Source organism: Passer domesticus, chromosome 11, assembly GCF_036417665.1.
Source record: "Passer domesticus isolate bPasDom1 chromosome 11, bPasDom1.hap1, whole genome shotgun sequence".
Taxonomy (NCBI): domain Eukaryota; kingdom Metazoa; phylum Chordata; class Aves; order Passeriformes; family Passeridae; genus Passer; species Passer domesticus.
In genome coordinates, this window is record NC_087484.1 from 8,299,169 (window position 1) to 8,321,588 (window position 22,420).

At 58.9% G+C, this 22,420-nt stretch overlaps 1 protein-coding gene across 2 annotated transcripts in view; it reads left to right on the forward strand.

The window, feature by feature from the left end:
- Positions 1–3,440: 3,440 nt before the first annotated feature.
- Positions 3,441–22,420, forward strand: part of EPHB3 (EPH receptor B3) — a 29,429-nt gene continuing 10,449 nt past the window's right edge. For both annotated transcript variants that reach the window (XM_064385415.1, XM_064385416.1), the window contains exons 1-3: positions 3,441–3,627; positions 16,888–16,952; positions 17,356–18,028. In XM_064385415.1, coding sequence (XP_064241485.1) covers positions 3,531–3,627; positions 16,888–16,952; positions 17,356–18,028 — 835 coding nt within the window. In that variant the 5' untranslated portion in view covers positions 3,441–3,530. The remainder of the gene's footprint in view (positions 3,628–16,887; positions 16,953–17,355; positions 18,029–22,420) is intronic.

A 22,420-nucleotide genomic window follows, 5' to 3' on the forward strand; every position in this document is an offset into this window, starting at 1 on the left:
ATCCAGCCCAGAAACGTGGGGAAATCCCCACCCAGCTTCCCCCATCCCCAGCACAGCTGTGCTCCAGGTGAGCAGACAACGGAGGCCTCTTGCAGGGCTTTTTCTTGCATTCATCCAGTTCCACCCTTCAAACACACATCCCCATACTTACCTTGTGGCAATGAACTCCTGGGACTGGCTGCTTGGTGAGGAATATACTCCCTTCTGTTTGTTTTTAGACTCTTGCTGGGTAATTTCATTTGATGCCCCTTAGATCTTCTGAGAAAATAGGAATAATTGTTCCCTCATCACCTTTCCTTGTGAAGCTGCAGCCGAGGTGGTGAGGGGAGGTGGCTGGGGGTGCGTGGGTGCACCCATGGTGTGACACACAGCGTGCATGTGCCTGTGTGACATGGACCCACCACCGGAGCACATCAGGACCCTGTTTGGAAATGGGGAGTGAAAGTCAGGCTTGCTCCAGCAGGATGCAGTCTCTGGGTGAGACTTTTCTTTCGGAGAGAGGGCCAGGCTGGGAGGTTTGTCCTCTAAACCTTCCACAGCCGTTGATGCTTTTCGAGGTTTTCCTTTCATGTCTGCCACTCCCTGTCTGCACAGGAATGCCTCCCAGGGACACCGTGGGCACCGCAGCTTTGCCGTGCAGGCTGGAGGCCATTCTAAGGCAGAGCATCACTAACTCAGGTCGGTGCTGCAGACAAACTCCCCTGCCTATCCCACAGCCTCGCGTTCCATCTCTCGGCCCATTCCTGTCCACGTCTTGCCAACAGTGTGCTCTTTGCAGCCCTGTTCAGCTCCAGCCGTCACCCCAAGGTGCCAGGGAGAGGTTCAGGGCTGAGCGTGCGTGCAGGGACATTGTGTGGCTGGGAGCTGTCCGTGTTTACACAGAAATGCCTATCCCCCAGCCACGCCATCACCCTCGGGGGCCACAGCAGCGCCATCCCCAGCACCGAGTCCGTGCCCAAGCAGGCGGGTTGGCACTAAACACCCAGCCCCTGCCAGCAAATACCACGCAGTTACCACAGTTATTTGGTATTGTGCAGGCGTCGGAGCCCTGCCAGCGCTGCTCCCCGGGCTGCCCACCAGCTGCAGCACACAGGCAGCGACCAGGGTTCCCTGGCCAGCCAGCTGCCCTGAAATCCTCAGCCCCCCAGCCGGGCCCGCGGCACCGGGCAGCCTGAGGCCCCGGGGAGAGGCCGGCTGGCAGCCCCAGCCCAGTGGGAGCGAGCGGGGGCTCATTAATTACAGCACGTGGGGAGCGAGGCGATTGTATGGAGCATCCTCCCCCAGCCCGCGCACCCCCGCTGCCTGCTCCAATTTCTCATCCTATTCTGAAATAAATTCCTTTCGGGCTGAAATTTGCCAGGCATGGCTTGGCTCCAAGGGGAATTCTTGGAGAAAGTTTAAGTAAAATTGGTTCAGCCATTTTTGAGTTATTCAAGTGTGAATAAGCAATTTCCCCATGTGCTCCGTTCAGAAATTTTGTGCTTGGGTAACTCAGACCTCTGGAATTGCAGAATAAACGAGGTTTCTGCATCTCACTAAGCCGGCAGGGAGGGGATTTCCCGAGAGTGACTTCACAGGGAGACAGCAAATTTTCCCACCCTGAACCTGGCCTTTGGTTAAGATTCTCAGCATCTCCATCAGTCTCTAGCCCTCTCCTTCCCCGCTGATGCTGCATTATATCCCGTGCATGTGTTAACGATGCCAGCTTCATCACTCGTTTCTCTGCTGCTTATCTCCTTGAGTGACAGCATGTCCAAACCAACGACTTCTGCTTCTTTGCTCCAACTTTGGCCTTTCCCACTAGTGCAATCCCCTTACTGGTGCTTTGCTCCCCAGCACTGCCCTTTACCTGGAGAGAGCAGTGCCCACTTGCTGCATCTCCTGTCCCTCACAGAGATTTATCACAGTTATATGTTCTGTCTTAAATCAGCACCCCAGCTCACTTGGGCATGACTTTTCCTTCAGGAACCATGCCCAGTGGTGCTGGGGCACTGTGGCAATCCTCAGGGCACAGCATTCCAGTGAGACTCCCCACAGCTCCCAGAGGATGCCAGCATTCCTGCAGTAGGAGTCAGTCATCTCCAAACTTTCAGCTGCCCAGGCAGAGCTCTGTGCCAGCCTCTCTGGCCAGGACCTGGGAAGCCAAATCCTTCCAGGACATGGAAGGAAAATGCCCATCCACAGCCCTGGTGGGAGAGTGCAGCAGAAGGCAGAGGGGGTATGGATATGCTCTGTGTCTGTCCTCACAGAGGGGAGGTCAAGCACAGCCAGCCCTGATAACCTCCCAAATTCCTGCTCCTGCCAGCAGCCGTGGGGAGCATGGCCGGGAGTATGGCACCAGTGCAGGGCCAGGGCTGGGGCTGCACGGCAGGGGAGTTTCTGGGGCAGGTTTCTGGGGCAGGAGCCCTGTGGGGAGGTGCCATGGCAGATGGCAGGTGTCTGCGGGGACAGCCCAGATGGCTCTGCCAGGGGGATGAGGCTGCCCAGGTTGAAGCAACCACCCATGCACCCCACTGCCCCTGGACCTGCTGGAGCTCCAGCCATTCCCAGGGACCAGGGGCATCAGCATTCCCCAACGCCAGGACGGAGGGGAAAGAAGACTGAGGCACCCACAGGCTTGCAAGCTGTGGCTGCATGCATGGTAACCAGCACCTTCTCCCACCAGGAATGTGATAGGCAAGACACCTTGTGGGCTGGGGTAGGGGTCCTGGGAGAGGTCACTTCAGGGTGCTGTCTGCGTGGTTTCAGCTTAGCCAGCATCACAGCATCCATCCCTGTCCATGTGGTGGGAATCGTGGTGCAGGTGGGGTGGGGAGGCTTATGACACAACAAGATGGGATGAGTGGAGTGGGATGTATGGGATGAGCTGAGGGAGAATGGAGTGAGACGGGTTGGCCAAGGGTGGGATGCATGAGAGACGGGGATGGGACAGTAGAGAATAGGATGGCAATGGGTGGCACAGGTAAACCAGGCTGCCAGTAGTGTGGCACAGAGGGGCCCACATCGCACACGCTACCAGGCTCACGCACTCACGGGGCTCGGAGGGGCAGGGGACAGGGCAGAGCGGGCCGGGGATCTGGGTCTGCGGGGCGGGCCGGGGGTCTGCGGGGCGGGCCGGGGGTCTGCGGGGCGGGCCGGGGGTCTGCGGGCAGGCCGGGAGCGCGGCCCCTTTAAGAGCCCAGTTCCGCGGGCGGCCGCTGGGTGGGGCGCGCTCCCCGCCCTGCGCCTCCCGCGCCAGGGGGCGGGGCCACGGGGGGCGCGCCGGGCAGTGCCCGCCCCCTCCGATTCATCTTTCCGCGGAGGCTCCGCCCCCCTCCGCGGCGCGGCCCAATCGGCGCCGCGCTCGCCGTCGCCAGGGGCGCCGGGTTGCCAGGGGCGGGGTGATTGGCGGGCGGGCCCCGCCCCGCTCGGCTCAGCGGCGGCGGCGGCGGCGGCGGCGCCAGAGCGCGAGCGTGGCGCGGCGGCGAGAGGAGCCGCGCGTGGCGCCGAGCTCGGGACTGCCCGGCGGGGCCGCCCGCACCGCCCCCGCGATGGCCGCGGCCCGCCCGGGGGCCCCCCCGCCGCCGCCGCCGCTGCTCCCCCTTCTGCTGCTCCTGCTGCTCCCCGGTGGCCGCCGCGCTCTGGAGGGTGAGTACCGGGCGGGCGTGCCCGTCCGCCGCACCGGGGCCCGGGCGACCGCGCACGAGTGCACGCATCCTCCGGGATGTCCCAGGCCCGTGGCGGCTCAGCGCGACTCGTCGTCGCGCCGCGGATGCCCGGTTGTGCCCGCGGAGAGCTCGCCGCCGCAGCCCCGCCGCCGGCGCTTAGCCGCCCTCGGTGGGTTTCGGAGTCAACGCCCCGTGGAACCGAGCCCGGCGCGGCGGAGCCGCGGCATCCGCGGCCGGCGGCTGCTGGCAGCGAGCGGCGCCTCTTTGGATACTCGGTTCACGTTTCGAGGCTTTTCGCCACGACTGAGAGGGCTGGAAAATTAATATTTCTTTCAGTGGAAGCTCGTGGCGTGCCAGAACTGGTGGGGCCGCGGAAGGAGTGTCCGTGTGCCGTGTCCGGCTCCATCCCTTCCCCGGCAGGGCTCGCCGCGCCCGCTGCCTTAACCCCCGAGGCTCCAGCGTGGGACCTCCGGGGCGAGCGGCCACGCGTGCCGCATCTCCCCCCGGCCGGCTGTGCGCTCCGCCGCTCGCCCACCCTCGAGTTCCGATGGAGTTGGGAATAGAACGGGGAGTAATTCTCTGCCCCTTGTAGAGTGAAGCCAGGTCCGCGGGGCAGCGCCGCTGCACCCGCAGCTTTGAGCGGGGAAAGAGGCTTTTGGCCCCGCCGGGTACCGGGGGTTCCCGAGCGGGCAAGGCGGCTCGCACCGGAGAGAAGGAGGAGAAGGGGGCCCGGACGGGTTTTTGTCTCGGCACAAAGTGTGCGGGGCTCCAGCCGGAGCGCCGGGGCGGCGGCGTTCCGGTGTCCGGTAACCGGAGCGGCGGGAGGGGGCTGGCGAGGGAGGGACGGAAGGGAAGGGAGATCCCCCGGTGGAGCGGAGCTGTGGGTGCCCCCGCCCGGGCCGGGGGCGGCGGGGGCTGCTCGGGGGCGGTGTCGTGCTGCGGGCTCCCGCTGCCGTCGCCCCGCGTTGCGAGGCTCGGGCCGCGGCGCCGGGGGTGGCCGTGGGCAGGAGCCCTCCCCCGCTGCGGTGGCTGGGGGACGTCGTTCCTCTAGCTTTGGGCTTTGTAGAAAGTTTGGGGGCTGCTTGTTGTCCGCGTTCCTTTTCATCCTCCCTCCGTGCGATTTTTTTGGTTTTTTTCTTTAAAATGAAAAAAAAAAAAAATCAAAACCCCTCGTCCTTTGTACGCTGTAGGAATCAGAGCTGTGGGCCTGCCGGGTCCGTGAGCTCCCGGCTGAGCGGGAGCCCCGCGGCAGGAGGGGAAGGGAGAAGCCGCCGGCACTCAGCCCCCGCGGGATGGAGGCTCCCGAGCCCGCCCGGGGATCCCTGCCTTCTGCAGAGGTGCCGGGGGATGAAGTTGTGGGCAGGGAGCCCGGCGCGGCCCCGCGTTTGCGGGTAGCCCCGCGTTTGCAGGTAGCCTCTCGCAACCTGCTTCCCATCGCGGTTTAGGAATTTGGGAAGGATAGCTGGCGTGGGGGCTGGCAGCACTCTGTGTATCACCTGGGGACAGTCCCTCTAGCCGCCGGGGACACAGGTAGCCCCAGCCTCTCCTCCCTTGCTGTCCGGGGATGGAGCAGTGCGAAGAGTCGGATGGAGAGAAAATAAACAGGCCCTGCTGAGGAGTCACTGGGTTTTTTCAGCTTCCCGAATGCGTGGATGGGTCAGGGGCTGAACACACCGTCTGAGAGGTCAGGGCCCAGCTGGGTGCCAGCCCAGTGGGACCACTTCGGGTCGGGTCTGGCTGGCAGCTGCCCAGCAGTTTTTGGTCTGGCCCCGATTCCCCATGGGATTCTCTTTCTTTTTTTCATTTTTTTTCCCTTAATTATTTTTTTTCCCTTTGCTCTTGTTCGAGCTGGAGGGAAAGTTGCAGCTGGCCTGGAGAGGCTTCTCCTTCTGCAGCTTAGGGAAGCTGCTGCTCGCATCAGGGTCAGCGAGCTCCGCTCCCGCTCTTCTGCTACGTTTGGCATTTCTGTCCGCGCTCACCGCTGCTTCCTGACGGGGACTGGCGCGTTCCAGAGGTTACTGTAAATCTCATGTGCACGTTTGTTTGGATATTTTAGTGCTGATCATAAATCTGGCGTGGCCATAAATCTGTACGCACGTCCTGCAGACAACAGCAGCGAGCAGTCCCCAGACCCGGCCACTTTACTGTCCCCTCCGAGGTGCAAAGGGCTGGGCTTGCGGCTGGTGCTGGGCTTTGGGGCAGGGGGCTTTGGGGCTGGATGGCGCTCCCCATTCCCGAGGGGATGGCGGGGAGTTGGGTTTCTTTACAAGGCCCCACGGGGGTGGAGGAGAAAAGCCGCGCTCGGCAGCAGCTCAGTGAGGGCTTTGTGCTGCCGAGGAGAAAATGGTTTCTCTCCAGATCCTGTAAGTGCGCTGGGTCTGTTTGAAGTCACAATGTGTTTTTCTTCTCCGGTTCAGCAGTCCCCGGGCCGGCTGCAGAAGGAATGCTCTATCCAGGGGCAACAGCGGATCCTTTCTCCAGCACGGGGGTTTGAGCGGAGAAGTTTGTCCCAGCGGGGCTGTGGGAGCAGAGGCCCTGTGGGGAGTGGACGCGGTGGAACAGCACGGGGAATGTGCTGCGTCCCGGGCCCTTGCCAACCATCCAGGGCTAAAACCCCAGGCTTCAAAACACCCTGGCCCAAGGGAGCATGGACAGCCACAGACTGGATCTGCCTGTCGCCCTGGGGGTGCGGGTAGGCTGGGACAGGGACCTGCTCTCCCTAGGAGCCACTCTCCCAGGCTGTTCCTGTTCTGAGGAGCCTCTCTGGATTCAGGACTCCATTTAAACTTGGAGTTTCCCACGTGCTTCCCCATGAACTCCCATGCAGAAGCACTGTAGTTTGCTGCACATAGTCCTGAGCAGACTTGGGCTCTAGTGAAATAGCCAAACCCTGCAACGCAGCAAGATTTCTAGGGGGGATTTTCTTCATCTGGGCTCTGCCCAGTGGCACCTCCCCGACCCCAGCTGGGTGTCACACAGATTGACCAGGCTTGTCTTGGCACCGGCAAACCCCTGCTTAATTGACCCCTGTTCTGTAACTGCCAGGTATTTTCTTGGCAGAGAGATTGCTTTCTGTTTAATTACTTTTCACAGAAATGGCATGTTTCTTGGTGGGGCAATGGGTGAAGTTGGCCCTGCTGTTTTATGGGCGCTTGGGGTAGGGCTGTGAGGGAAAGTGGATCGTGGGGCTCTGCAGCACTCGCTGGATTCATTAAGTCTCCTGTTCCTCAGTAAAAGCTGCGCTTGAGGAAGCCTTCCCGTCCCTGCTCCTAAGGAGGGGAGGAGAAGGGCTTTCCTTTGTGTCAAGCAGAGCATGCGGAGAGCTGGGGAGAGGGAAAACTTGGATCACCAGGCTCTGTTTGCAGCCCCACATTTCTCCCTCAGTGTACAGCGAGGCTGTGGCTGCCAGGCCATGCCTGCCCAGCCCTTGCAATTGGGAATAGCGGCCTCTGGTTTTTAAGGAATGAACCGAAACTCCTTGTTTTGTTATGATGACTTACTGCAAGAGATATTTGGGGAAACCAGTTTGTTGCATTTTCTTTCCGTGAGCCGTTTGCTGCTGCCGCTGGAGCAGAGGAGCTTGGCGTTTAATTAAAACAGCCCCAGCAATCTGAATCACAGACTTGCATGTTTTTAAAATTGTAGCTGTTCCTGTTGTGCTGAGTCAAACTGGTTTGTCGGGATTAAGCGTCTCCGCCTGGGAGCCGCGCTGGGGGAAGGGTGCTGGGGTGGCCCCGGGGTCGGAATCCCCATTCCCAGCTGGTGCAGACCACAGGGTGGGTGTCAGCCTCCCCCGGGGGAGAACCCTGGGAAAGGGGGACTCTACCCAAGGGCTGCGGTGGAGCTGGTGGTTGCCGTTGCCACAAGCTTCTCGGTGGTTGAAACCACAATGAGCTGCTGTTGTTTCTGGGTCCAGCATGTTCCCATGAAGCATTTGGGGGATGGTGGTGCCCCTCCATGGGCAGGACTCTCCTGGCAGAGCTCCATGCCCCAGGGGATGGGCTGCCATCTTGAAGGCCAGGCAGCCTGTTGCAGTGACACTCCCACCCGACTGTGACCGTCCCATTTGAAGTCATGTTTTGGTGTTTTTTATTGCTTTTTTTTGTTGTTGTTGTTGTTGCTCCAAACCCAGCCCTGTGCTCTGGCTGGGCGGTGCTGCCAGTCGGGCATGGGCTGTTCCCTCGCAGGGCTGAGCCTCAAGTGGGAGCCATTTTGTAGGGAAGGCAGGTGTGCATCCTGCCTGTGAAGGGACAGGCTTGGCACTGTTGGTGAACCGTCATCCTCCTGCGCTTGGGGACCATTATCACCCACCCTCAGCATGGCCACGGAGGAATCATGGAGCTGAGCTTGGGAGTTGGGCGACATCCCCTTTCTGCCAGGCCGCATCCCTTTCCCACAGTGCCACCACTCCCAGAGGGGCTGCATCCCTCCCCTGGTGCCCCCTTTCCCCTCAGCACAGCTCAGCCCTCCAGCCTGTGCTGCCTGAGCCGGGCGGTAGTGAGCCCAGTGCTGTCTTCGCATGGCCGCCCCGCTGAAGAGGCACGGGAGCCATCTTGAGAAGAGGCCGGAGCGCAGCGGCAGGGCCGAGCTCCGGCCCCATGGCCGCTCTCCACACACGTGCCAGCGTGTGCTGGCTGGGGATCCCGGCCTGGGACAGGGGGGAGGATTTTGCTGGGGGGTTCTCTTTATTTTATTTTTGCCCATTGCTAAGCCCTGCTGCGCTGCGGGGCCTGGCGTTTCTCATGCGTGTGGCAGGAGCTGTTGACAAACACCTGTTTCTCGGCCCCCTCCCCAGGAATGCCCCGGGGGCCCTGCGGGGGCTGCGGTGCCGCAGGAGTGGGCAGCAGGGATGTCCCCTCCCAGGGGAGCCCTCCCCCAGGATTCTCCTGCCCAGCAGCAGCTGCAGGGGGATTTGAGCCTCCCTGCTCCTCTGCGAGGTGTGGCTGTTGCGCAGGGCTGCCGAAATCCATCCCTGTCCCAGGAAGGGACGCTGCTGTCCCCATGTCCCCTGCACCCCAGTCCTGCGTCTCTCAGGTGCTCGGTGCCTGCCCAGCAAGGGCTGGGGTGCAGGGGGACCCCGCAGGGAGGGGGGGCACGCACACGCGGCGTGCTATCCGAGGCCTTTTTTTATTAATGAGAAAAATGTGCAGGGCTTGAACGATCGCCAGGAACAGATTTATTCTAGTTCCCCAGAAATTAAACCGAAATGAAGGAGCGAGTCAGCCCGGCCCGGCACCCCCTCCTGACTCTGTGCTTGTTTTAACTTTGGAAGAATCTGACTTTGGGGGTGGGGGAGGTGGAGGAGGGAGGGGGGGGGGCAGTATTTGGGTTTAAGCAGTTCCAGATGGGCTTGGTGCTCTCAGAGAGCTGAGGAAGTGAGCAGAGAGCAGCGCAGAGATTTGGGTAACTGCCCCAGGCAGTAGAGAGGAGGGAGATCTTGGCAGAAACTCCCACTCTGCGCTGCCGGGATGGGATGGAGCTTGGCAGCCAAGCTACCCGTCTGTGGGGCGAGCCTTTGGATGTGCACAGAGTAACCTTTTTTGGGGAAGGGGTGGTTGTTTTTTTTCTTTTAAATATCATTACTCTTTCTCTGGGCACTTTCCAAAAGTACAACCTGGAAAAAAAATGGAGCTGGAGGGAGAGAGGGGCCTTTTGGATCTCAGCCTGACGCAAACAGTTGCCCTGCGGAGGCAGGTCTGCAGAACCGACCGCCTTTTCTTCCGTCCCCTGGGGACTTCGGGGCTCTTCATCCACCCGTACCAGCCCAGCTCAGCTTGGTGGCCCTGTGGGGACACCTGCCCCATGAAACCATGGCCACAGGGCAGTGGGGTCACAGAAAGAGGTGTCAGGAGTGTCCCCATCATAACATGTTCTGGAAACAAGGGTGGCTTTGCAGGCTGATTTGCTGCCTCTGTCCTAGTCAATGGCATTTGTGGCTCGAGCAGGTCTGGTGTCTCCTGATCAGATGAGTTATTTCTGTGCCAGCAGAGGACGGTGGCATGGCCATTCCTGCTGGGGACAGCGACCTATAAATCTGTCCTGCCTGCTGGCCCTGGAGCTCCTGCCTGCCTGGCACAGCTGGTCACATTGTCCGTATGGCAGAGAGCTGCAGCGGGCAGCCCCTTGCCCTGGGCCAGGCAGGGACATTCCTGTCCCAGGTGGGCAGGCTGGCAGCAGGCAAGGATGAGAAGCTGTCTGTGGGATTTTTGCACACAGACTGGCGCAGCAAAAGCATCTTTTCCCCCTAGACAAGCTGAAGCAGCAAGTACCAGGGCACATCCACCACGTGGGCAGGGATGGCAGCTCTTCCTTGGCCAGGCTGACCCTGGCGTAGCACAATGGGCTCTGACATCCGAAATCCCCGTGGTATTAATAGAACAGTAATTGCAGAGCAGGGCTGGGCTCGGGCAGCTGGCTCCCATCCTCTCCCAGTGTCGGTACAGCCTTTCTACAGGACCAGGACCTGGCAGGCTTTGGGCAGCGGGCTGCAGGTGTCCTTGGTGTGCAGCTGGAGGGCAGAAGCTGCCATCCTGCAAAAGTCCGAGGTTCCAAGTGCTGTGGTTTTAGAAGGGGGTGCACACAGTGTGATGCTGGCGGGTGCTGGAGCCCAGCTTGGCAAGGCTCTGCTCATAAAACAGAGAAATCTGCCCTTCCCGCCTTGATCCAGTGCGTGACCAGGCAGAAGGGAGCACCCATCCCTCCCTGCATCCCAGCCACTGCCACTTGATCTGCCTTTTACAGGGCTGGCACCTGTCCTCTCTCACATGCTTCAGTCTGTCTCGCAGCCATCAGGAAACAGCTCCTGGTGAGGAGCACGTGGCCGGAAAACCCTCTTCAGCCAGTTAGCGGATGGTGGGTTGGTGACAGGGCAGGGCTGGATGGAGGGAGCATTCCTGTCCCCCTCCACCCCGTGTGCCAGGCAGCTCCCAGTCATCTGGGATCTGGATCTGGCCCATGCAGAAGGTGCAGGATATTGGGATGGGATGGGGAGGACTGTGAGAGAGATGCAGCAGGCCAGTGGCTCAGAGCCATGGGACCGTCTCCTGGCTTGAGGTTAATACCCCAGTGTAGGTGTGGGATTGGGAAATGAAGGATGCATCCTTGGAGCATCGTTGGAATTGGAGTTTTGGGCCCTGTTGTGAGCTTACCATGGCTCTGGCAGGGCTGGAACTGGCAGTGGTGAATGATGCCAGGACTGGCAGTGCTGCCCACCCCTGGCTGGGCTCTTTGGGCAGGGACTGCCTGGCCTGGTGTGTGCATGTGTCCTGTGTGTGCAGAGGGGCCTTAATCTCAGTTTGGGCCTCTGGGCCCTGCCATAATGCAGAAATAATGAGTCTATTATTAAGTGCCCACAGTACTTCTTCACTCCGGTGGCTCGCCTCCAGCAGCAGGCAGAACCTGCCCCGCTTGAAGTGGATGTGTCATCATTTGCCTCAGCAAATCCAATCCCCTTTGATGATGGGCCAAACGCCCTTGGCATGAAGGGCCACAGCTGTGATACAGGCCCCTTTTTTTCTTTCTTCCCCTCCTCTCTTCCCTTTGTTCCCAGTTCATTGACAAGTCTCTGGCTTGCCTTGGACCTGGGACAAGTGGATGTTGGTGGGCATGTGCGGTCAGAGCCCCCGTGCCCCCCTGGAGAGGGATGGGGTGGGGGCCAGCCTCGCGTCTCCCCCCTCGGCGCTGGGGAGCAGCAGGCGCCCTGCTTGTCATAAGGACAGGTTCCCAGCGTGGGCGGCGATAGGGAGTGCTCCAGCCCTTCCCTTGGGCTGAACCGCACTGCCTGGCCTGCCTGGCCTGACAGTCGGGGAGGGCAAGGGTGGGACCAGCACAGCCCCCTGGCCTTGTGCTGTGCACTAGGGTGGACGGGTGTGCAGGGGGTCCCTGGAAGAGATGGGATTCCTGAGGGCATGTAAGTTGTGCGGCATGCTGGCAGCGCTGCCAGGCCCATCCCTGCAGAGAGAATTAGCAAACAGTGCCTGCCAGAACCTTCCCCAGGCTCACAAACCCCATGCCTGGCACCTCCACCACGGGTACCCCCTGACCACCAAGGTGCCTGCTGGTTCCCTGCCTGATGCCTCCCACGCTGGCTGCAGCCTTCCTCCCTGCTCTCCTGGCTCTTGACTGCATCAGCAAGAGCCTCTCCTCCCTGCAGTGCAGCTCCGGCACAAGGGGCTGCCAAGTGCCGAAACCTCCCAGCACGCCACCTCCTGTGCTCCAGAGCTGCTGTCTGTGGTGTTCTCCATCCACGGAGCACGTGGGCTGAGCGGGACCGGAGAGCTTCCTAAATGCAGGCAGCATGTGGAGTCCCCTAGCCGTGGAGCAGGGACATCCCCTGCCTGGGAGGAGGATGGCTACAGGGTTTAGCTGGGGTCAGAGGGGGAAGAACCCTCCTGGAGGAGGAGGAGGGATCTGGGTGAGCCGCATGCTTCAAGAAAACGTGTTGCGGGGTCTCCCAGACCTGACGCGCTCACAGGGCGCTCCTGTGGCTCGGCTTTTGTGTACGGAACGCTTGTCAGCGGGAAAAGTGCAACCTCAGGTTCTCTCCCACAGGCAGCTCTTTGTTCCCAGATAAAGGACCTTACACCAAAGGCCCTTTGTGCCGCTGCTCAGAACAGTGCTGGGATTAATTGTACCGATAGGTGCTTGAATGGGGAGCACGCAAGGCCACTCACTCCTGGTGTAATTATCTTCAAAACTGAGAAAGAAATTAAAATATGCAGAGATGCCCCTTTTGGTGGCTTTTTGAATAGCAGGCAGTCTCCGAGATTAAAAGTGCATCTCTAAACAAGCTAGCTTTCCTTCCAGAGGAGAAAAGCATGGCAGTGAGGGGAAAAGAGGCACCTGGCACCACTGTTAGCAGTCACCGTGGTGGAAGCCAAGGCATGTCCTTGGGCAAATGGCCTAGCCACTGACAGGACCTCAGCGTGGGGCAAGGGGCCACATAAGGCTGGTCTGGGCCACTTGCCCCGTGCTGAGCTCCTGCAGACATGGTGCCATGGTGTGCATAGCTCACAGAGAGCATGGGCACGTTGCAAAACAGGTTCCTCTGTTTGCAGCAAGGCTGCGTGGGTGTCTTTACTAACTCTTCTCCCTTGCCTTCTTCCAGGATGCTCTGGACTTGCATGAGCTGCCTTCTCCTCATCGGGCCAAAGGGCTGGCATCCTATATTGCCAGCATATCCTGATAAAAGCCATCAGTCCACGTATTCAAAGGGGAGAGCATTCAAAGTGGAGTTTATTGGTGGAGACGACTGAGTCTTCCCCAGTGGCTTCATCTTGAAAGAATTTTGATATTTCCCCCCCCTTTTCTGGCTCAGCCATCGCTGCCGCGCGCGTCTGCCGCTCAACAGCGCGAGACGGGCTCTCTGGGCCTCTTAAGGGGGGAGTTCAAACGTTTTCGCTGGCCTCAGACCATGCACGCCGCATTCCTGAGCCTCAGCACCGGGAGAAAGAGGTCCCCGGCTCCAGATGGGTCCTTGCCAGGGCTTCAAACACCTCGTGAACTGCTGGGACTCTCTGGAGGTGATGGGAGGGCTGCTGGTAGGGGACCGCTCGTCTTTGCAGCGCAGGGTGTGCTTGGGAGGAGAGGTGCAGGGCAGGGAGGAGGCAGCCAGAATGATGCTCGCAGCCCTGTCCAGGGAGTAAAAATCTTCCCCTGTCCTGGGATCCCACTCTGCCATGGAGCTTCTGCTTCTATGTGGAGTCAAGCCTGGCTGGCTGCACTTGCTGAGCATAGTGAGGCTCCTGCTCCATGCCTTGATTTTGCCCAGCTGAAGGTAAGGAGAGGACAACTCCCAGCGCTGCAGACAGTGATAAAGCAAGCCTTAGGGTGACTTCCCCAAGCTGGCAAAATTGGGAGCCAATTTCCCATTGACTAATGGGACCAGGCTCTTGCTGTGGTGTGCAGGATTGAAGTGGCTTTGAGTCACTGTTCAGCCAGCCCTGACACTGTTCACGTCCCTCCACAGCACCTGCAAACCTGAACCACACCGGGAAATCACCGGTGCCACCTCTTAGCCCCCCTCTGGCACCATGGGCTGGAGGCAGAGAGCAGCTGCTTGATCCTGAACCACTGAAGCCCAGTGCTTGGGCTTCCCAGCCCAAGCATGCCTCTCACATGCCCTTTCATGGGGGGCCAGTCCTTGGTGTGCCCCAGTGTTTTTGGGAGAGAGGACCAGGTTCAGGGCCAAGCCACTGTGAGAGCTCTGCAGCACCTTTAAGGGCTCAGCTCAGCATGTGCCACCAGCCCCTGGACCATGCAGCACAGAAGCCCATAGGGCCTTCCACCCACAGCCTTCACAATGGCAGGCTGCAAGGGTCTGGGAGGCTCCACTGACCCCACCTGGGTCACTCCCGTGGCTGCAGGAAACCCCCTCTGCCCTCTGTGCTCAGCCTGTTTCCTTTCGCTGAGTTGCTCAGTGAATTTATTTTATTATTATTATTTCCCCTCCCCGCTCTCTCTGTGTGGTTTACGTGGCTCTCACGCCAACAGCCGGCTTGGCTCTGTCAGTTTTTCTCTCCTCTGCTGGTCAGATGGCAGATGCTGCCAAATTAGGATGCAGGCAGCGAGCCTCCTGTCCAAGCTGAGGTTCTGCCCACGGCCAACACTCAAGGGGAAGGACGCTGCCAGAGGGGACAACATGGCAAGGGCTTCCTACATGGGGCCTGCTGCTGTGCAGGAGAGTCCCCGCATACCCTGGACGGGTTTGGGAAGCAAACACCCACCATGGTCTGGTCAGTCCGTGCTATGCTGTGGCTTGCCACAGCATCCTTGTGTCACTCTGTTTGCGGGCACACCCTGCCACCCAGATCCCCATCTGCCCAGCCTGACTCACCGCCACAGCCGCTCATCCATCAGCAGCCCCAGCCCTGAGAACGCAGGGCATCCCTTCCCCGCTGCTGCTGCAGAAACAGCCCCTGGCTGGCCGTGCCGGCAGCCGGGCCCTGCCCTGGCTGGACCCGCACGGAGTCTCTGCACGGGGAGCTGGCAGCCCCGCACTGGGAGCGCTGAGCACACGCTTGGCTCCGCTCACCGCCAGCGCGGCGTGTCCGGGCCCTCAGCACCGCTGTGCCCTTATTAGGGCAGCCAGCACGGGGCCTGTCCCTCGCAGAGGTTTGGGCAGCCCCCTTCTGGAACCTGCTCCCCCATCATCTGGCACTGTCCACCACCCCATGCAGGGGTCTGGGAAGCGCAGCAGTGTCTCCAGTGGTCTTGTGGCCGTGCAGAGCCACACTTGGGATCCTGCCGGGGTTCAGTAACTGATGGTGTGGGAAACGGGAAGGAAGAGAGATGGAGGCTTCTGTGTCTCCTGGGCAAGTAGTGCCTTGGGACTGAGCAGAAGCTGCCTTATGGGTGCACAGACCCATTCTGCCCATCCTGTGTCCCACCCCTCCTGCATTACCTGCTTGACAGAGGGCTTCTTCCTTCTCTCCCTCCTTTTTTGTCAGATGCCCCTAGTTTGTGTTCTTGAGAAACAACAGATAACTTCTGCCCAGTAACCATCTCTGCACTGCAGTCTGTTGTGGATGCTGCCCTTCTACACCTCTGCCAATGGGGTGTTGGCACCATGAAAGGTTTTCCTCCTTCTGTCCCCAGTGCCATGCCCACTGCTAGTGCTATCAGGCCACAATGGAACTGTGTTTGTGTTTGCACTGGGCGAACAGCCTGGGCGAGAAGCAAGCTCACTGGCCCAGCTGGAAACCTGGCAAGCCACAAGGCAGGTCAGAGAGCCCACGTGTCCCCAAATGTGCTTGTTTATCTATACCGTGGTGGCACCCACAGCCTGTGCTCCCAGCCTGCCTGTGGGTGCTGGCCTGGGAGTTGCTGGCGGGTCTCACCGGGGTGGGACGCGGGAAGAAGGTGTTTACCTCCAGTCGGGCTTCATCCGAAGCCCTGCGATGTGTGAATGCTTCCTTCCTCCTCCACACTTCCTCCCTGCCTGGGTCAGCCTGGGGTTTTCCTGGGGTGGAAGGAAAGAAGCTGAAACTGCCTCTTGTTGTGGGGCTGAGCCATGATGCTGGCACAACTGAGCTGCCCTGGCACATCTTTGTGCCCCAGCCAGGGAGAGTGAGCGGTTCCCAGCCCGCTGCTGGGTCTAGGAGAGCCATGGCTCCCTGCCCTTCGACTTGAGCCCGGGTGGGCCATGGATGGATGAAGCCCTTGGGGAGCTGCACAGGGTTTCACATGGGGCCATACTTGTGGCTGGAGAGGGGGATGCCCTCATCAGGGAGGTTTTTTGCCCCTGGTCCTGAGTTCTGCTTGGTGCAGGCAGCAGAGCCCCCCTGAGCACACCAGGGTCTCCAGGCGTTTGCACCCCCCTCCACCAACCCCCCCTAGGTAAAAGAAGGTCCAGAGGACCCCAGGGTGCTGGGGTGCCTGCTCCCCTCCAAACAGCCTAAGGGCCATCCCTGGAGCAGAGCTCACAGGGCCAGCAGCTCACAGAGGGGCCATTGGCCCTGAGCATGTCAGTGTGCCCCCATGCTTGTGTTTCACTCCCGGTTTTTGCGCGTGGTGCTCGCGCGGAGCCACGCGGCTCTGCCTGGGATTAGCGACAGCTGCCTGCAATTGCAGCTCTTCCCAGACAAGCGTCTCGCTCCCCCAAGGCTGGGGCTGGGGCTGTTTGGGGAATGCTGCCGGGGTGGTTTGTCTTGTAGTCTGCTCCAGGAATGTTGGCCAGACGGTCAAATTCTTCTCCCCTCTTGTAAAATGAGTGATGTGGGGCGTCTCTGGGAGAGCAGCCTGCCAGTCCCTCCTCCTCTGGATAAACCTGCCTGGCCCGCACCGCCCTGTCATGGGAACGGGCCCTTTCAACCCCAGCCACATTAAATACGCGCCCTGCCAAAGCAGAGGGGGAGGGTGCGGACAGGGGTGCCCGGTCTTCCTCCTTTGGCACCCCTGCACTGCCTGGGGGACACGTTTGGCTGTGCTAGTGGCTGGGGATGGCAGCTTGTCCCCATCTCCCCCTTGCCACCTGGCCAGCTCCGCGTCCTGCTGCTTGCCTCCTCCAGCACAGCTCTCCAGGGACGCCTCGCTCTTCCTGTTCTCTTGACAGGAGAAGAGAAATCTGGAGTCTGTCTGCGCCGCTCCCCCCTCCTCCCACCACGTCTCACCCCCCAAGTTGCTGTTTTCCACAGAAATGTCAGGCTCAGCTCTCCTCTCCCCCACTCCTCCTGGTTTTTTTCCCCCTCTAATCTTGGCCTTCATCTCCAATTAGTTCTTTCTCTCCTTCCTTTCTCTGCAGAGACCCTGATGGACACAAAGTGGGTGACCTCTGAGTTGGCATGGACAACTCATCCGGAGACAGGGGTAAGTTTGGAACCAGCCCTGGTCCTGACCTCCAAAGGGCAGAGCTGGCCCTGGCCCCATGGGAATCGAGGGCAGAGCTGGCCCTGGCCCCATGGGAATCATGGTTGCTCACCAGTGCCTTTGTGAAGCTGGCTGCATCTTTGTCCTTTCCTCCTGTGCATATCCTCGCCTTGTGAAACCATCTCCTCTTGACTCCGTGCCAGCGGAGTGGGAGTGTCATGATCCCTGGCCTGGGTTGCTCTTAGTCAACTTGATGACCAGGAGGGTTGTGACAGGTGAAGGTGTAGCTGCTGCTCTTCCCTGTTGACTGTTACCTGTTCCCCCCCACCCTGTGCCATTCCCGATGTGTCTGTAGCACTGATGTCCCTGGCTGGGCATCTAACCCTTTCCCTCTCCATCACAGTGGGAAGAAGTCAGTGGTTATGACGAGGCCATGAACCCTATCCGCACGTACCAGGTCTGCAACGTCCGGGAGGCCAACCAGAACAACTGGCTTCGTACCAAATTCATCCAGCGCCAGGATGTCCAGCGCGTCTACGTGGAGCTGAAGTTCACCGTGCGGGACTGCAACAGCATCCCCAACATCCCTGGCTCCTGCAAAGAGACCTTCAACCTCTTCTATTATGAGTCAGATACGGATTCTGCCTCTGCCAACAGCCCTTTCTGGATGGAGAACCCTTATATCAAAGTGGATACAATTGCCCCAGATGAGAGCTTCTCCAAGCTGGAGTCTGGCCGCGTGAACACCAAGGTGCGCAGCTTTGGCCCTCTCTCCAAGAATGGTTTTTACCTTGCCTTCCAAGACCTGGGAGCCTGCATGTCCCTCATCTCCGTCCGGGCTTTCTACAAGAAATGCTCCAACACCATTGCTGGCTTTGCTATCTTCCCGGAGACTCTAACGGGGGCCGAGCCCACTTCCCTGGTCATCGCACCGGGCACCTGCATCCCCAACGCAGTGGAGGTGTCTGTGCCCCTAAAGCTGTACTGCAACGGCGACGGCGAGTGGATGGTACCCGTGGGAGCATGTACGTGTGCTGCTGGATATGAGCCCACCATGAAGGACACCCAGTGCCAAGGTATGTGCGTGGCAGTGTGAGCGTGGCTTTGTCCCCATGGGTCCGTTGATGTGAAGGAGGTGATTTTGCATTGAGCTCAGTCTGGGTTTGGAGGCTTTTTCCTGATGAGTGAGCAGGGTGTTACCTCAGAGGACTGGTCTGCAGTTTGACTCCGAAGCCTTAAAACCTTCATGGTCTGGACTTGTGCAGTGTCTGCTGGGACACACTGGTGAGCAATCAGCAGTGCTACCCTTTGTGGGATGCATCTCCTTGCACAGAGCTGCAGCTCAAGGCGTGGTCCTCAGCAGGAATCCAGCAGATTTAAGCCCTTGAGCATTACCAAAACCTCTCTCTCATCGCTGCTGGTGTATCCAGGATCTTCCCTCTCTCCCTCCTGCAGTGCTCATGGCTGGGGCAAGTGATTGTTCTTGGCAAGTGTGATTTCATGCTGCTTGTGCGGAGGCTTGTTCAGAAGCCCTGGTGGTGAGCAGGGCTCCCCTGTGGGAGAAGCCATGCTGTTGCATGCTCCCCCTGCCAGTGCTGAAAGCTTGCAGCAGGGATGGTAGGGACCAGCACAAAGGCAGTGGATCTGAAGCTCCTTGTTCTTGCTGGAAGGGAACATATCTTGCACATGGAGATGTTGGGAATGGAGAGCCACCCTAGCAGCAGGATAGCTCTGTGTGGGTCCTGCAGCTGCCATGCTCTCCCACGATAGCTTTGGTGTTGCTGTTTAACCCCATTCTGGGGTGTTGATAAGGAAAAATCTGTCTGGATGAATGTTGCATTCCCTTGGGGTGATTTTTTTCCTTGTGAGCTGTCTCTGGCAGGCAGGACCCTGCCCCGGGGTGGCTGGGGTTTGGGGCAGAAAGGTTGCTGTTCCCCTTGGCTGCAGGCATTGTACAGGGAGTGGGACGCTGGCGGGGCCCCCAGCACTGGATGCCTTGTGCTCGCCGATGACGGGATGCTTGGCGCCAGCCCTTTGCTCTTGGCAGGGCCCGTGTGATTTGGGATGGCCTGTGACGTGGGGCTCGGGCCAGGCTGGCCTCCCCGTTGGCTTTGGGAGCAGCGTCGCTGACAGCCATGCTGCTGTGGCTAGTTAGGGAGAGGTCAGTCTCCACAGGGCCACAGCTCTGCCAGGGATCCAGAGCCTCCAGCACCATCAGTGCCAGCACAGCTCTGACTTCAGTGCCACAACCCCCTGCATCAGTCCTGTGGGAGCCAATCTGGCTCCTTCTGGCTGATGGACACCCGTGCCAGGCATCCATCCACACTTTAAACTGCACTGAGATCCATGCTCCTGGGTAGCTGCTTTCCTTCTTGCTTGGACTGGGAGATCATAGATCATAGACCATACACGATGTTGGCTCTTTCCCAGCAGAGAGTGGGGTTTGGGCACAAGGTGACAGTTTCCATTCCAGTACCAGGGATGTGCTGAGAGGCATCCCAAGGCAGGACAGAACTCCTCAGATTAGGCTCAGCAGCCTGAGGCAAGGTCCCCTCTCCACATCCCCAAGCTGGACAGACCCCCATGTGGCAGCTTTCCCAGCGCCTTTGATTCCCCAGCAAGCCCCAGCTTCTGCTGCAGCAGGCAGGGAAGCCACGCTGGGCCACGGGCACGTCTCCATCCGGCAGCCTGCCTTCTCGCTGGGCAGAAGCAGTGGTGTCCTCACGTTTCTCTGGGAAAGTTGCACTGCGCTTGTAGGATCAGATTTTCCGCCATATGATCGTGTGTTTTAAGTGGAAACAGCTGAAGAAGGGCTGGGAGAAGCCGGAGCTGCAGCTCCTTTTCTCCTCTTGGCTGCATGTTCCCTTACCCCATTTCCACAGTCCAGCACCGCTAAGAAGTCTCCGAGCCCATGTCGTGGGCAGCAGGGGGGATGCAGCCCCCAAAGCTGGGGTTTCATCACTCCTGCCCCAGGGAGCCTGCAGGGGCTTCACCGTGCAGGCGAGCAGCGCTCCAGAGTGCCAGATGGCATTTTAATAAATAACAATACCCAGTTACTGCTTAGATGGGATAAGCCCTGTTGTAAATCTCCCCCTTTTCCCAGACTTTCAGTGGCCTTTGAAGACCTCCTCCTCCTCCTCCTCCTCTTTATCTCCATCCAAGCCAAGATTAGAGCTCACATTCAGACCTGTTACAATGCAGCTTGTATCCCAGTCCCTCGGGAGCAGAGGGCTCATCCTGCCTGACTGAAGACAGTTTCTTTGGCATGCTTTGTAAGGCGATACGCCAGGCTGGTACCTGGCGCTCTGCTCCTGGGTTGCCACAGCATTGATTTGGCATCTCATTCTCAGCCTCATTATCTTTATTGAATTAGCACACGGCCCTTCTGGGGGTTGTGCCGCTTCCCACACACTCCCTACCACGCAGAGCTGCAGAGGCAGCTCTTGGAGGACAAGGAGGAGCTGCTGGCCAGGGAGGGGAGCATGGGCTGGGGTGCACTGCACTCCCACCCCACGCCCTGCATCCCTGGGGTTTAGCTTTTCCCCCAGCCCCATCCCTTCTCCTTTTGGTTAGGAGGCACCCAAACAGTTGAGGGGATTTGGTGTCAAGGGGCTCTCCAAAAATGCTCCTGGGCACGTGCTCCGTGATGGATTTGTTGGGATTTGCACCCCTTGTGTTGCTGGTTCCACACAAAGACAGAAAGGCTGCTGTGCTGGGGTGAGCAGTGAGCCCCCTCCTTGCATGTCCCCTCTACTTGGGAGAGGACCACGGTGCCCCCAGAGCCTGCACCTCACTTGGGAGGGGAACTGAGTCTGTGTGGTGCAGTCTGTGGATACCCAAACCGTAGGAGCACTGGAGTGACAGTGTCCAGCATGACACCACACCTTCCTGAGACCCATTTCTCAGTCCTCTTGGTGTTTCTTTTCTCGTAGCACCAGGCACTGAACATTTGGGCACAATAGTAGGTGAGTGCAGGTCAGGCTGGGGCCATAATCAGAATTTTTGCAAAAATAAATTTCCCGTGCAATCAGTGACTAATGAAAACATCACCTGAATTAAATAAAAAAAAAAATTGCCAAGCAAGCATTGCACTTGCCAACTGTTTGCAGCTTTGCATTGCAACATGGGCTTGCTGCATGAAACCCAGGAAGTGAAACTGCCTGGGATTAATTGCCCGGGATTCCAGATCAAAGGCAGCAGCAGGGAAGGCAAGGAGAGCTGCCGGTTTACAGCCAGGCAGCTCCACAATGGGTTACTTGTAACACAGTCGAGGAAATCTGCCCCTGCCGTCCTGCCTCTGACCCACTGTGGCTCAAGAGGCAGCTTTGCTTATTGAATTTTTTTTTCTTTTCTTAAAAAAAACAAAAGAAAAAAATTGTTTTCCTGCCTGTTCCTTGGATGCCACTTCAAACCCCCAAAGGCTCTTTCCCTTCTCTCCCTTCAGATTTACTCCATTCGCTTTTGGACTGCGCTAGTGTGAAATATTTTCACCCAAAGGGTGATTATTTTATTTTTTTTAAAATAACTGCCTTTTAAGAGACTTAAAAACAGAGTTACCGCCTCGGCTCTAGGCAGGCTGTTGCTTCCACTGCTCTGCTCCATCTGCAGCCACTTACGACAGCGAGAAGGGAGCGAGCTGTGCAGGTTCATAAAGCATAGATCGTCCCGAACAAACCTGACTGCTGCCTCTAAAGAAATTACAGGGTTGATGGGCAAAGGGATATGATCAGTTTAATTTATCTAGGCTCAGGCAAGGCGTCCTGCTTCAGTCCTACAGGGAGAGAAATAGCTGGAAGGATGCTGGAATATTGTAGTGTGAATGGGAAGCAGTCGAAACATGAAACATGGTAGTTTGGGGCTGGTTTTTTCCAGTGTGTCACGGCTATCCCTGCCTTCCCCAGGGGAGGGGACCCCAGAGTTTTGGGGATGCACACGTGGTTCATTGCTGCTTGCCTGCATCCCGTGCAATAATGGAGGCTGCCTACGGGATGAGTCACTGCTCTCTGCTGCTGCCAGAAGGGTTTTATTTCAGTGTTTTTTTCACCTCCCTTCCTTGAACTTTATTCACCGCGGTAGAGATTGTATTTGGGAGCAGTACCCTTCTCTTCCCCCAGCTCTGTGCTGCAGCTCTTTGAGACAGGATCAGGCCCTGGAGGTGGGTGGCTGATGAAAATCCTGGAGGGGCTGCCAGAAGCAGCCGGACGGCCGCGTTTGCCATGCTGGGAGTGCGATGCCCCGTAGGGGTGCAGGGGCAGCTTTACAGCAGGGCTCTGTTACTGTCCTCCTCCCTCCCACACCCCACACAAATCCCCTCTGTGGCTGATCTCTGCTGTCAGGCCAGGCTGCCTCTCCCTCCCATCAAACCTCTCCAGACCGGGGAGCTCCGCTTCGGTTCCCTGACCTGTTATCCTGTGGCTGTCACTGACTGTCATGTTCTCCCCAGAAGTGACCGCAGCACAGCACCAGGA